Source organism: Anastrepha obliqua, chromosome 4, assembly GCF_027943255.1.
Source record: "Anastrepha obliqua isolate idAnaObli1 chromosome 4, idAnaObli1_1.0, whole genome shotgun sequence".
Taxonomy (NCBI): Eukaryota; Metazoa; Arthropoda; class Insecta; order Diptera; family Tephritidae; genus Anastrepha; species Anastrepha obliqua.
The window spans coordinates 90,334,139-90,349,005 of record NC_072895.1 but is presented as its reverse complement, the minus strand read 5'-3'; the positions used below and the strand labels follow the sequence as shown (position 1 = coordinate 90,349,005).

Below are 14,867 nucleotides of genomic sequence, written 5' to 3'. Positions count from 1 at the left end.
TCGCACTGAATCGACAACACGATCAAAAACAACCATTGACGCGGTATTTCAAAGATATGTTGACAACATCGAAACCAAAGCATTTGTATCATATTTTAGCTATCATAAGCCACTCGTATCATTTGTTGAAATTGAAAACATTGAGGATGAATAATAATAAAATGAAGAAAATAAAATATGAACTTTATAGCAATATTATAATGAACCTATAATTATCCCGCTCCTAATGCTGCTTTCGTCTCATTCTCTCTCAGTTTGTTTTACGGAAGGTTTCACTTCTATCGCGTCTAACCGTTAGACTGGTATTTTTTTTTTTATTATTAAAACTAAATTATTTAATTTTTTCTGTATTAGTTTATTATGTAGTCTCAAGTTGTTGCAAACTTTGAAACTAATTTTCGTTCGTTTCTACGTTTCACAACGTTGATTTATAGTGTTTAAGAAAGTACAGTTAAAAATTTTAATTAGAATGCGAAACTTCGTTTTTGTTTTGCCCAGAAAGTTGTAAACGTAATTTCCAATGTGAGTAAGTAGCAGATAACTTAGTAAATTACTTTTTAATATGAGAAATGGTAATACATAAGAAATTAATGCAAATATACTCCAGCATCGCTGCCTTCGCTTACAATCTAACTTTCGTCATCGCTGCCCGCATTTTGCCTTGGCTTTGGTCCACCAGCACGCTTTGCCATAATAATTTGATCGACTTTCAGAATTGTTGTGGCCGCACCTACAGCGTATTTCAATCCCCAATATTTTGCTTGGAATAGATCGTAGATTTGCGATTTTGCTACATCGATGGTATCAGCTTTCTCAGTCTCAATATTGAAACCAATATTCTTTCCACTCGATTTTTTGTGTGCTAGATACAGGGCATTCACAACATCAGTACCATTAACGCCAGAGTTTTCTGCTAAAGCCTTAGGGAATACTTCCAAAGCAGTGGCGAATTTACGTACAGCATACTGTTCCAAACCGGGTAAGGTATCGGCGTAGACAGCCAGTTCGGAAGCCAACTCGATTTCGGTGGCACCAGCACCGGGCACATAACGACCGTCACGTGTCAAGCATTTGAAGTTATTTACACCATCGTCCACAGCACGCTCAATGTCATCCATGAAGTTGTCTGTGGCACCACGTATGACAATGGTAGAAATACGCGCATCTTTGCTCTCGTTCCTAAAAAATGCATTAAAGCTATATTGTTGCAAGTTTTTAAATATTTTCTATTTAATATTTGCTTACCTAAAAACCACAACAGTTGTGCCACCTAACTCTTCAACACACACCTTATCGCAGTAGCCCAACTCTTCGTTGGTAGGTGTTGTGATGCGAGGTAACACAGTGGCGTTGACTGTGCGACTCAGACGACGGATATCGAATTTGGAGTTCAAACGCACAGCCATCAAATTGTATTTATTGAGAAAATGCAAGGCCATGTCACCTACTTTACCTCCACATACGACTACCTTAATACCAGCATCGGCAAGGGCTTTAATTTGAGACTCAAGTAAATTCTCTTCGCCAGCAGAAAAGTTCATTAACTCATCAGCAGACTTGATCAATACTGTGCCTTTGGTTTCTGTCTGTATGATATCAATAGGGCATGAGAACACAGCTACCTTGGCTTTCTCTGCAAATGTGACATCACCTTCAACAAATCGTTTGAACACCATGCCATGCACGACTTCGGATCTGTTTAGACCACTGCCCAGAATTTTGCAAACACGAATGTTATCCACATTAAAGGTACCTTGGTCGGGAAGTATAGCAACACAGGCGCGCGCTACTAATTCGGTTAGAAATTCTTCCTGTCCATATTGTTTTGACATAATTGTTGCTTTAAGGCATTCTGAGACTTTGCCCACATCGCGATAGTCTTTAATTTCATGACAAACCAGTTTGGGAAGAATTTCTAAGGCTTTTTCCAAAGCTTTCTCATAACCATCGGCAATTTCAGATGTTGTGATGCCTAGGCGTAGCAACTCCTCGGCAGCTTCGAGTAGTGCGCCCGCAAAGATAACTACGAAATTGGTACCGTCACCCACCTCGGCGTCCTGCATTTGGCTGCCCATAACCATCAGTTTAGCAGCAGGATGCTCCACATCCAATTCCTGCATGATAGTTCCAGCATCACTTGTTACAAATTGTTTGTCAATGTGATTAATGACCATCTTATTCATGCCATTAGGGCCGTAAGCGGAACGCATCGTCTGCGCAAATTCTTTACAGGCAGTGATGTTTCGGTAGACAGCTTCCTCCAGACCACTGTACATCTATTTAAATTATAAAAATACGTTAGAAAATTGTTGTGCTATAAAATATTGCGATTCATTCAATAATATGGGCAAATTGATCACACGCTATGGTGACTAATAATTAGGCGCAGCTGTGTTAAAGAAGCCGCACGCTGCTTTTTCAAGCAATCCGTTTTAAAGCTATGGAATTGAATGAAATTGTATATTTATGTGAAATTTTTTATTACCCGGGCGCCCTCCTTCATCATTTGCGCAACTCCTGGAGCTTTTGGTACAGATAAAGCCATTTTTGTTCACAGATTTTTCGGAATCACAACGCTGAGAAATAAACCAAATGAAAGAACTTGCCGATTTTAACCTCACACACGCCTGCAAATGACGGATGACTACAAACGTTCATTCTCAATAGGTAAATAGACAATTGTGAATAGAATGACAGAAAATTCTCGATGGTAATAAGAATGCCAGATCATTCAGAGGAAATAATACAAATTAAAATAAGACTAAATCTAATATTAGCTTCAACAAAAAACAAATCCGTTATTTTTGCGTAAAAATAGTTAAAAATATTTGCGCGAATGATTTAAAACTGTTTTCTTTTCGATCTTTGCGTTTGAGCGATGCTACAACTACTAAGATGCCGGTCCACTTCATGTATTTCTGTGACAATATCAACATTTCCTTCTTAAAGTATAATATCTCAAAAATAGTGTGTGAAAATTTGAAGTGAATTCGAGAAACACTTTTCGAATTATTCAATAATTAACAAGGGCGCTCGGGCGCTCGAGAGCAAGTAGTAAAACTTTAAATGCGTTTTTCTCAAAACGATGTTTTTTGAACTGGTGATCACTGTAACTTAAAAACCGCTTGGTAAATTTCAATAAAATTTATACCGCTTTTGAAAAACATATAACTGGTGCCTGATCGAAGGATATTTTTTTCAAAAATTTCGATTTTTTTTAAACTTCGATTTTTTTTTTCAAAAAATCCGATTTTTTTTAACAATCAATTCTCGGTTTTTTACTCGAAAATCTGAAAAATATTTCCTGAGACCGCCATATTGTTAATTTTGAAAAAAGCTTCGATCAGGCACAAGATTATGTATTAATAAAACTATTAATAACTAACTCTTGTCCGATTGATTTTAAATGAATCTCCAAGGACTTGTGATGATCAGCGCAAGGGACTTTTGGAGAAACGGGATCCTCACAAACAGCGATAACTTTTACATTTATAAAGTTTTTTGTTGAAATTTTGCTAAAGTCAAGTCGAAACATGATGTGTTTATGCTACGTTTTTATTTTCGTAAAATAAAGCAACTGACTAGCAAAAAAAAATTATTGCAAATCATAATTTTTTCGGGCCTCTGACTACCCCTAACACCTTAACATCAAAAATGCTTGAACGGAAATGAATGAAACCAAAATTGCACGCACTTGGCTGTTACGAAGGTGAATTAAGTACTTTCTGTAACATTCTTGGGCTTTTGTAGTCTCGACACCATTCTCAATTTCAGCGGCCGAGCTCAAGAATGATAGAGAGAAGGGTACTTAATTCGTTGTTGTTGTTGTTATAGCTGCATAAACATTCCCCATACATACATATATGGATAATGCTGCTGAAATGACAGTCCTTGGTCGGATATAAATCCGGGTCGGTCCGGTAACGTAGAACCGACTGTCGTGGGAACTCAATTCGTCTTGGGTTTGTCTTGCACTTACGCCTTTATCAAAGGAAAACTGTAAATTTACCGAATTTTCTCTTTGTTAACTTCCATTGTTAACACCCTGTTACTCACAACTGAATGGAACAAACAAAAACAGTAAAATAATTTTTTTAGTGTGAAATGTTACCTTGACAACGAACATAAACTTTATATTGCTTGATCGATATTTTAAGAGAGAAAATAATGAACTTCTTTTTTCCCAAAATAATTTAATAAAATTAAAACATATTAAATAATAGTCTAACCTAACCATAAATAAAATCGTATTTTCTTGTTATTGTTTCCACTTGTTTTACAGATACTCATGTATACATTATTATTTATATCCTAAATATAAACTTTGTTGTACTATTAAAATTCAGTTCATGATATTATTCTACTAATATCTTGCTAAATAAAAAATAGATTGAAAAATAAAATAAATTAAATTAGAATGTTATAAAAAATAATATAAACAAATATGTATTAAAACAGAAACAAAAGAGATAAAATAAAATGGAAAGCGTAAATGAAAAGAAACTTAGCTACGTTATAGAAAATTGAACATTCTTGCAGCACCATCTACCTTCGAATAGTATTACGTTATATCGATTTTTCTTTTACGAATTTCTTATCTGCGAGCATAACTAAACCAGCAGTCAAGAGCTTCAAATTTCAGTGTAATATTGTGCTCGTGAGTTAACTGTAAAAAATGCACAGAGTGTTAATTAATAAACTATACAAACTTTATTTTCAGATAAAATGTCAAATTAGTGCCAAATCTACATATCAGTGCCGAAAAGTGTAGCATACTCTACGGCTGTAAAACCCATTAACCTGCCACCCCAACTCCCAAGCCAAGAGCAGTTGTTGCTTTACATAGGTGACAAATAGTCAAGCCAACGTGCACGTACACACACATAGCCTACATCTATATCCCTTGCCTTACACACGCTCTCCGCTCTACAAGTGATTTTCGAACACATACACACGTGCACACACATTTTCAAGCGCTTCAACTCACTTTCCCCTTAGCATCAGCAACATAGGGCTCGCAGAGACTGCCGTACTGGATATTATGGCTGCTAATCTACAACAGCAGCGCAGCATTAACGAACAGCTGCGACGCGAAGCGGATGTACCGCGTATACAGGTGTCACAGGCCTGTCAGCTGATGATTAAGTATGTGCTGGAGCACGGGAGCGATGATTGTCTGCTGAATGGGTTTGTTAGCCAAAAGGTGAATCCATTTCGAGAGAAGAACTCGTGTAGTATTTTGTAAGTGGAGACATTTTTGAATGCAAGCCAAAATTTGGAATATTTCTGCGCATATGTTTTAGAAGGCAGAGTCTTAAAAAAAATAAAAAAAAAAAATAAAACTATATACATACATATATACGTGCATTGTTCCTGAAGTAGTATTCAGTATTTAGCTGGGATAGAAGATATTTAGCCTCTCACACTGAATTATATGTATATTAATCAAAATGTCTATTTTGTATTTTAAAAATGAGCTGCAGTCCTAAAAAATGTATACGAAATAAATCTCAATTAACTTGGAACTGTCCAAAATGTATAAAAGCGATACTTTAAATTTGTAAAATAAAAGTACTATTGAATACAAACTTTATAGTAGAATTTAGAAAAAATTGACCAAGGCTTCTGAAGAAATTAAATGGGTTCAAAATGCTTGATATGAAAAAATACGAAAAAAATGTAAGGAAACTGAAAAATGTAATATACATATGATTGTATAAAAATGTTTACATAAAATAAAAAAAGAATAAAAATAAAAATTATTATCATTATTTAAGGCATAATGACAAGAATTCAACAATAAGTTTTAACCTTCAAGTGATATGTACTCGTGCATATGGTGCCATACAGGTAAATCTAAGGTGACCAACAGTAATCGGAGCGAGCAGCAGTTGAAACCACGTTACCAAGAATGATAGAAACAAGATAGCGCCCATCAGAGAGGGCGTGACGTCGCATTAGCTGAGTTGTGCAGTGTTGCCATCCATTAACTATTGGCAATAAATTTAGTGCTTTTTTATACCCAAAATGCGAAATTTTTAAAATTTGGTGTTTGTTTCTTTTCTTTTTAATTTTAAGCTACAGAAACTGTAAGTTAAAAAGAAAAACTCTATTATTAAACAAAAGAAGTTTAAAAAGAGTCACTCTGCGAAGATTTTAATGCTAAAGAAAATTTGTTCATTCTTATAAAATTTGATATTTTGAAAGTGCGAATTTAATTTTTTTTCACAAGAATATTAAATCTTCTTCTCTCAACGCTTTTTAACGTTGACAACCTTTTTACGCATTTTAAAAAGCGTTTGAATTTACTGAATGCGAATTAAAACCACAGAGGTGTAATCGTGTCTTCCGGTCCTCAATCCTTAGTGGGACATAGGACGGGTGAATTCATAGTAAAAATAAGCAACAAAATACCATAAAATAGAAAGCAACAATAACGAAATTTTTACAAAAAGAGTACCTTATCTTGTTATATAACCTGAAATATAGCATAAAAGTCGTTCTCTTAACAAAAAACTCATAATTAAATTGTACATAACTATGTATAACACATTTATTTAAAAAAAAACACATTTTAAAGACAATTTGTCACGCATACAAAGTTCTTCAAGTAATTCAATTAAAATTTGGTATTTCATTTTCTTTAAATGGGCATTTTAGTGCGTTTTTATATCCAAAGCTAGGCAACACTGCACTAGCGAGAGAGAGATTTGACTGCTGAAAGCAGAAGAACACCAACAACCACTGCAATCACGGGCAATGCGACCAGATGTTAAAAAAAGTAAAGCTAAATAAAACTGAGTGAATTATTGAACTAATTTTTAAAAAATATATATTTCACAAAATTATAAACATTACATTTTAACTAGAACAGGCTAGAAAAATGTCATGAAGAAAGAACTAAAACTCCGAAACTAAATACTGGTTCTAATACGACGTGACTCATTGTCAAATTTGCTGAGAGCAAAGTAACGGTACCTGATAGGTGCGATCTCATTATTCTTTCCATCGTGCTTTCACAAGCAATTTTTTGGTTAAGTTAGTCGAACAGAGTAGTGGCGAATAGAAGTGGCCTATATTGTGCTATAAATCTAAGGTGACCAACAACTTTTGCATCTGACAGACCACCGACAGGCCTTTGAGGATGTTCCCCAATTGTTCCAATTAATATCGCTCAATGAAAGCTGCCATTGATAGAGCTCGTCGAGCCGTGCCATGAGACGAGTGTTACATCTACTGGCAAGATACAAGAATTGCCAGATGCTTATGACGAGAAATCAATAAATCGCACGAATAGAGTAGGTACTTGAAGCAAAATCGAATGAAGTACTACTTTCAGAGTATACATAAGTATATTCGAAGGAGAAGACCGATCCGCGAACATTTCCATTGTAGCCGATTTTCCGTTGCCGGATGAATTGGACTTTTTCCGACCAAGGGCTGCCGTCCAAGTTTAGTGTATCGTATCTCATCCCTAATCTATTGTTACAGGAGCAATTCTACGCAGCAAGTCTGCTCAAAATTTAATTTTCTTCAAGGCTGGTATCGAACCCAATCCTGGACTAGAAGTATTCTACTGTTACATCTGTCACAAACGGCTCCACCTGAAGTCCACCTCGGTTAGGTGCAACAATTGCAACGGGTGGTGCCATCTTAAGACCTGCTCAGGCCTTAAGACACATAGGGAGTGGTCCACATGGTAGAAAAGAGAGCGGCAGCCCTTGATCGGAAAAACCTCCAAGGCATTCCGGTTACGTAGAACTGGTTGCCAAGGTCGAACTACAGCTCAAGGTTAAAGTCGACGAAACACCAATTCCGCTTGTAAACAACCCCACAATTTTGGGAGTTACCTTTGATAGTTTGCTCTCCTTCTCTGCGCACAAAGCCGCAATTGCTACTAAAGTCCTAAACAGCAACAAGCGCCTCAAATTGCTAGCCGGCAGTACTTGGGACAAAGGCAAAGACATGTTGTTGGGGATATTTAAAGCAATTGGCCGGCCAGTTCTAAATTACGCTGCGCCTGTCAGGTCGCCTGGTGCTAGAGATTCGCACTGGACAAAGTTTCAGACCTGTCAAAAAACTGCTATCAGCACAGTTACCATTTACGGGATGCCTCCCCCGCATCACCTTCACAAAGAGGCTTCCCTGCTCCCGGTCAAACAGCACAACAAAATTCTCAGCACGCAACTCCTGTTAGGGTTTTACTGCAGGAATCCCATCTGCAGGCGTCTGCTAGAGCTTGAGACCCCCTCCAGGAAAGTCAGGAGGCATTTCTTCAACTACACCGACGAAATCCAGAACCAAACATCTTACCATCTTACCCAAACTCCCAACACTCGAGGGCAGTTTTCGGTCTCCAACCACCAGCCATTGTAGACGAAGAGCTTGAGCTGTCTCATGACACCCGCGTTAATTTGCTATACCGACAAAGTCAATATATGTCCGGCATATGAAGGTACACTGCCCGAAACTAACCACCTACTCACCTGCTCTCTTAAATCCACTCACCTAACACCACTCTCCCTCTGGATCCAACCTGTCACAACAGCACGTTTCATGGGCCTAACGTTAGATGGGTTAGAGGATGACGATCGGTGACTACACCGCACTGGAAGGGCCTGGTGAACTGCTATAACAACCACAGACCATACGACTCTTTTTTTTTACATTCAAAAAAATTGAATATGCAAGAGTGATTATATCAGCATTGAAAATTGATATAATTATTTGACCTCTTTATGACTCTTCAGTGCCATGCAAAATTATTGAAAATTAAAATTTTCAGATCATTCAGATTATTCAAGAAACATTACAAAAAAAAGCGAAAAAATATAATTGTTCAGTTTTCATTTCTTTGGTGTGGCTATTTACATCAAGTTTGATCAGGAAATTGTAACTAAAAATTACAAAAAATATGATTTGTTATAAGAATTGAATATTCACTTCATCGTTGACTACAAGGAAGCATTAGAGTGAGCGGTAAGCTATACTTTCGTTTTGACATTGTCGATAAAGTCTATAAGTCAGAAGAAGAGGCAACGTCACATATATGCAAACGTCTCCTTCAACTTTTTCAGATTGACATTAAGAATGTGTTAGGCACCTTGCTTTGAGCATTGCCGGATATTTCCATCAACAGTGACTCTTATATGATCAGTCAAATGACTGCCACTGTTTTTGCAGTGGTGTTATTATTTTTAAACATCTGTGCACTGCGACCAAAGTGATCTATTGTCCAATGCAGTGATATTAGGTATTTATGGTTGTTTCAATTTCTGATGCATGGTTTCTCTAATAGCCTCGTTAAACTCGATTTGTTGAAGTCTTTAAAACCATCAACAAATCGGATCGCCCTAATATATAACACTGAATATGTTTGTAAATACTTTTAAGTCCGTATTGTGCAATAATTCGATTGTGTGTCAAAACGAAATTAATTTCAAAATCTCTACATATCTACAAAACACAAAAGCGCCATGAACCAATGAACCTTTTAACCCGTCTGCAATCGAATGCATACTCGTAGCCCAGCCCACCCCACCCGCTCGCCATCTCCCCAAAATATATGTAAGTACAAAAACGTGACACTGCCAGAGGTGACAACAAAATGTCAGTGTGACACCATTTCACACGGACACACACACACATACTAACACAAATTTACATTTGCTTCCTTGCTATTGAGCGTACTGAGGGCTTTGTGTAAATAAAAGTATGAAAAGCATTGAAAATACCAGCAATAAAAAAAAGGAAAGCGGCATTAAAAGCTGTTGTAGTGGCATTTATAAGAATAAAATAAAAATAAAAAAATCAAAACAAACTATATAAAAAGCAACAACAGTGTGTGCATAGCATACGGCAATGCCTGCATTCGAGAAGTGCAAACATCCATGCAGTGCATTGGCAGCTACTCGGTTCAATGACCCAACTTACGAGCTGTCGTAGGGTGTTTGATTTCTATCAGCGGGCGCTTACCACTGTGTAAATACGAAAATCCGAAATGAGCGTGTTAGGGTGTTAGAAAGTGAATGGCAACGCGACGAATGCGAGGGTTATGATGCGGGCAGAATCATGTTAGGGACCACTGGCCTCACGATGAGCCAAATTTCAAGTTGCTGTCGGACGACTGTAAATTAACAGACTACAGGTATGTTATTGGCACAGTTATTATGCAGCATCATGCACTGGTCTAAAGAGTAATTTTGCTAGAAAGAAAATAAGTGCAAGTGTGTGAGCGGAAGAGTGCATAGAGAGACTCAGAAAGATGGAGGTGCATTTTGAAAGTACAGTTCCCTTTGCAGTTCGCTAACAGCGGATATTAGCCATAAAGTTTACATGAGTAACCTGGGCGAGAGTGAGATCTGCTGTTGGCATAAGTATTTAATTAGTTTCGAGATTTACATGACGTTTTTAATTACATTTGAATGGGATAATAAATATTTATGAATAAATATTCAAGTATGAGAAAAGTAATGAGTGTTGCTAATGCGCTGGAAAAGCTTAAAAAAGTTAAATAAAAGGAGAGAAGGATATTTTCATATAGCCAACATTTCGTGTCACATGTTTTTACGTTTGATACTTTTTGCAATTAATGCCATAATAACGATTTAATTCCGATTAAAATTTAGCTCAATACATCAGACTAACTGTTTGCTTTGGAATATACAGTGTACTCTCTCTTGAAAGTACGTTCACATATACAGTAATTAGCAATAAATCCACAAAATTAATCTGCAGATTACGTGCAGCATTGACAATCAGCTGTCAATACTGTTTTGAAGGGGTTTTCTTCATAGAAATTGCTTTGGTGGAATATTTTGGAATTTTTGGTATTATTTTGCCTTTTTATGTAAGGAAGTCACGCCCATTGCAAAAACTGAACCAACGTAAGGGAAAAATGCATCACTTTAGACGAAGTATCGCGAATGCCTTATATGCGCTTGGTTTCTCAGCTGAATACAAGACGATCGGTGGACTGCGCGGAGTATCAAAAGGAAGCATACGAAATATTTCATAGGATTGTTGTTCAGCGTTCTGGGATAAGCTCGCTGCTAAGTACTTGCCCAAAAAATTTTTACCCAAGAGAAAATTGAAGAGTGGACTAAGGAATTTGGGAAAATTGGATTTCAACAATGTTTGGGTGCTGAATAGTAAGTGTGTATATTTTGACTAACGTTCAAATACCTCAAATAAGTTGGATTAACTTCAGATGGATGGCATTGGATGGACATTGAAATAAGACCGTCAGGCAGTGATTCTGTAGGCTATTATAACTATAAAGTTGGTATAATATTAGTACGTTCGATGAAAATACTGAACTTCGAGATGTGGACAATGCTTACCATTTGACTGCAGGAGAGTTCCAAAAACTATTCCTGTTAACTCCAGACTTGCCTGAGGTCCTAATTTCTCAGCTTGACAGTCACACTTCGAGGTTCCAGAAAAACAGCGATTTCGATGGAAAAATAGGTAAATCTTGTAACCTTCAAGTTTTATTCTAAATTCTGTCAAATTCTGCCTCAATAATACAAGGTTTTAGCTGCACTGCCTGTGGTTGAGCAATGGGATTATCCATGAGCCAGTCGTCCGTTAGCCGTAGCATACATCGCGTAACAGATGTAATTAACCGTGAGGCTTCCTATGACTCCAAGTGGAGTGGTAAACAGCAAGAGAATTTGATCGAAAGCTTGTCTGTGGCGATGATATCCTAAAGCATTATATATAAGTATATCAAAAGTATTGAGTAAATATTAATTTCAAATAAATAGTTAATTTATTGCTTGGCTATTTGTCTTTTTGTTATTCTTCTTCGCCTTATTTGCTCATTTTGATATTTAATTTGACAAAGATGCCACTCTCTCAATCAGTTTGAATAAGAAGAACCAGACGGCTGTTTAGTGCTAGTTAACATAAGTTCGTGAATAGCACAATCATTAGTGTAATGTACAAAACACATACTTAAACAAAAATAACAATTGTCGAATCATTAAAAGTTCGTGAATTCCGCTACAGGCCGCTAACCGGCTCTCAGCGAATTCGACAGAATCAGTTCATGGGTTAACATACAGTCTGTGTCAGAAAAAAGAAACCGCCATTATTCATGAAGCATAAAATATATATATTTAAAATTTTTTTTGCAAAACTACGAGTCGCAATTACTCATCTTTGACGAGTATAACCTAGCATCTTCTTCATGCTTTGAACCAGATTTTCTGCGTAGCTCGTCAACAAACAGGATTAGATTTTGCGACGCACAGACGAATTGACGCACGAGTTGCTTTATATCACGGACTGGCCTTCCGGCAAGATGCGTTTTCATAATTCTTCACACATTTTCAATGGGGTTGGCGTCTGGGGACAGCAAAGTCCAGCCCAATACCGTGACGCCATTTTCCTGTTTTGTTGTTTCTCAATGTGTTTTTCTGAGAGCAGTGGTTTTGATAATGTGGGACCATAAGATATGTTCGCCTCCTTTAGTCGACGTTCGATGGTGTTGATACTCACATCTATTCCCTTTTTAGCAAGAACTGATCGTGCCGGGCGTCGTTACAAAGAAGGGTCCCACTTAAAAAGTGGGACGATCACTTTATCCTGCTTTTTTGTCGTCACTCGCGTCAAGCCGCGTTCGGAAAGGTCATCAACATTTTTGTGATTTTTAAAATACTTTTTCAGCCGCGGTGTACGATAAATTCGGCCCTTTCGAATGCGATACCGCTTCAAAACGCTTCACGTACTTCTCACTCATTTTTGTTTGCGTTTACGGGAAAGTTTTGAACGACACTAGCCTGAGTTAGCACTGGCGTCGTAGCCCTTGAGTAGGACTACTATGCAGCAAAAAACAGAACAGAATTATCTTGAAGTTCCAAGAAATAAACGGCTTATTTTCTTCTTTTGCAACTGGGGTCATGACGCGGTTTGTTTACGAAAAAATGAGGATTGCGTTGGTGATGTACGCAAAAAATTAACACAGCCAATGCTCAAGTCATTGAAAAGGTTTGTTCAGAATATGCGGAATACAAATGTGCCAGTTAAGGGCCTGATGTTGGCCATACCTTCTGAATTTTTTCACCCGGATTGACAGTGACTTCGAGCAGAATGCCAATGTGATGTTTTACCTTCTGAATAAATCTTAAGTCTTAAGTATTTCAGTGAAGTTATATGTACAGGGGGCTGATGAATTTTGCTACATTAAGAAACTCAAATAACTCTTTTTTTAGTGTATGGAATTCATTTTTTTTTTCAAGTTGAAGGTCATTAAATTTTATTAAATGTAGCTTAACTAGTTTTAAAAATAATTGAATTTAAATGCCCCCCATGCTCGTTGACACAAGTGCGGCATCTTAGTAAAAAGTTGTTCATTGCTGCTTTGAGAGTTGCGACAGGAATAGCCGCAATTGTTGCCCGAATGGATTGTTTTAGTTCATCCAAATTTGTTGGCTTTGTTTTATAAACTTCTTGTTTACATAAACCCCACAAGAAAAAGTCAGGTGCAGTAAGGTCGGGCGACCTGGGGGGCCAACGAAATTCGGAGTTTCTTGAAATCAGTTTATTGGGAAATTTTCGTCGCAACTCTGTCATAACAGTCTGGGCTATGTGAGACGTTGCCCCATCTTGTTGAAACCACACAGAGTTGAGAGGAATTCTCTTTCGGCGTAGTTCTGGAAAGAAAAATTCTTTCAGCATTTTCAAATAACGGTCTCCAGTAACCGTAACGGTGTGACCATTTTCTTCAAAAAAATAAGGCCCGACAATACAGCGTGAAGAAACCGCACACCACACTGTCACGCGAAGAGGATGCAATTCCGTCTCGTGGAGTATCTGTGGGTTAGAAGTACTCTATATTCGACAATTTTGTTTGTTCACATTGCCGTTTAAATCGAAATGGGCCTCATCAGACATGAAAAGGCAGTTTAACCTGTTTTGGTCTTCTTCCACCATTTGCAGGATCTTCTGGCGAAATTCCAAGCGAATCGGCAAGTCTGCTGCATTCAGTTTGTTAACCATTTGAATTTTGTAGGGAAATAAGTCTAAATCTTTGTGCATTATTGTTTGCAAAGACTGTCGGCTGACACCAAGTTGAGCAGATAAGCTTCTTGTTGAAACCCTTGGATTGCTTTGTATAGCTGCAGCTACAGCAGCGATCGTTTCCTCCGTCCGAACTGGTCTGTTTCGATGATAAGGCCTTCTTGCGACTGTTCCTTGCTCAGCAAAATTATTCACCAGTCTCATTATGGTCCATCTGCTCGGGGGATCGCCGCCAAACATCCGCCTGTACTCTCTCTGTACCAAAACTACGGATTCCAGTGCGTGATAGCGGCGGACTATCCAAATTCTTGTTTGCGTATCCCAGTTATCCATTTTAATAAATTTTAAAGATCAATCTGCAAATTAAAACAAAAATGGAACAGATAACTTAAAAAGAAAAAAAGTTATTCAATTTTTTTTTGGTAGCGGCTTTCATCAGCCACCCTGTATTTCATTTGTTGTGCAAATCTCAAATTAAGAAAGTGAATCTTGAATGTGGCAACACTACTTTAAATATGCAATAACAACAGACAAAGAGAGTGGCACTTTGAGAATGCAGTAAAGAGTAAAAATGCACTGTTGTTTTTAATGTTGAACAGAATTTTCATGACAAAAAGAGTTAGAGTAGGTTGAGCAAAATACCAAATAATTATCGTTAAAGAGTATGAGTCCACATGCAGAAAGCGTTAAAGAGCAGGCACGTACCTGGAGGTAGTGCAGAAGTGAGTGAACTATTTTCCGTTTGTATTTTTGCTGCTTTTGAAACGTCAATTGCAGCAATTGTCGACATGTTGTGACGTCATCAGGCGGGCGTACAATTAAGGCTAGGCACGACAAATGCA

At 37.4% G+C, this 14,867-nt stretch overlaps 2 protein-coding genes across 2 annotated transcripts; one reads left to right on the top strand and one right to left on the bottom strand.

The window, feature by feature from the left end:
• Positions 1–514: 514 nt before the first annotated feature.
• LOC129245281 (T-complex protein 1 subunit theta) lies at positions 515–2,654 on the bottom strand. The gene is made up of 3 exons (XM_054883360.1): positions 2,486–2,654; positions 1,246–2,276; positions 515–1,179 (listed from the first exon to the last, which is right to left on the bottom strand). The coding sequence occupies exons 1-3, from the start codon at positions 2,543–2,545 to the stop codon at positions 630–632; spliced, it is 1,641 nt and encodes a 546-aa protein (XP_054739335.1). The 5' UTR covers positions 2,546–2,654; the 3' UTR covers positions 515–629.
• Positions 2,655–4,570: 1,916 nt separating this feature from the next.
• On the top strand, positions 4,571–5,544 carry LOC129245175 (guanine nucleotide-binding protein subunit gamma-1). Its single transcript, XM_054883197.1, has 2 exons — positions 4,571–4,657; positions 4,721–5,544. The coding sequence occupies exon 2, from the start codon at positions 5,042–5,044 to the stop codon at positions 5,243–5,245; it is 204 nt and encodes a 67-aa protein (XP_054739172.1). The 5' UTR covers positions 4,571–4,657; positions 4,721–5,041; the 3' UTR covers positions 5,246–5,544.
• Positions 5,545–14,867: the final 9,323 nt, after the last annotated feature.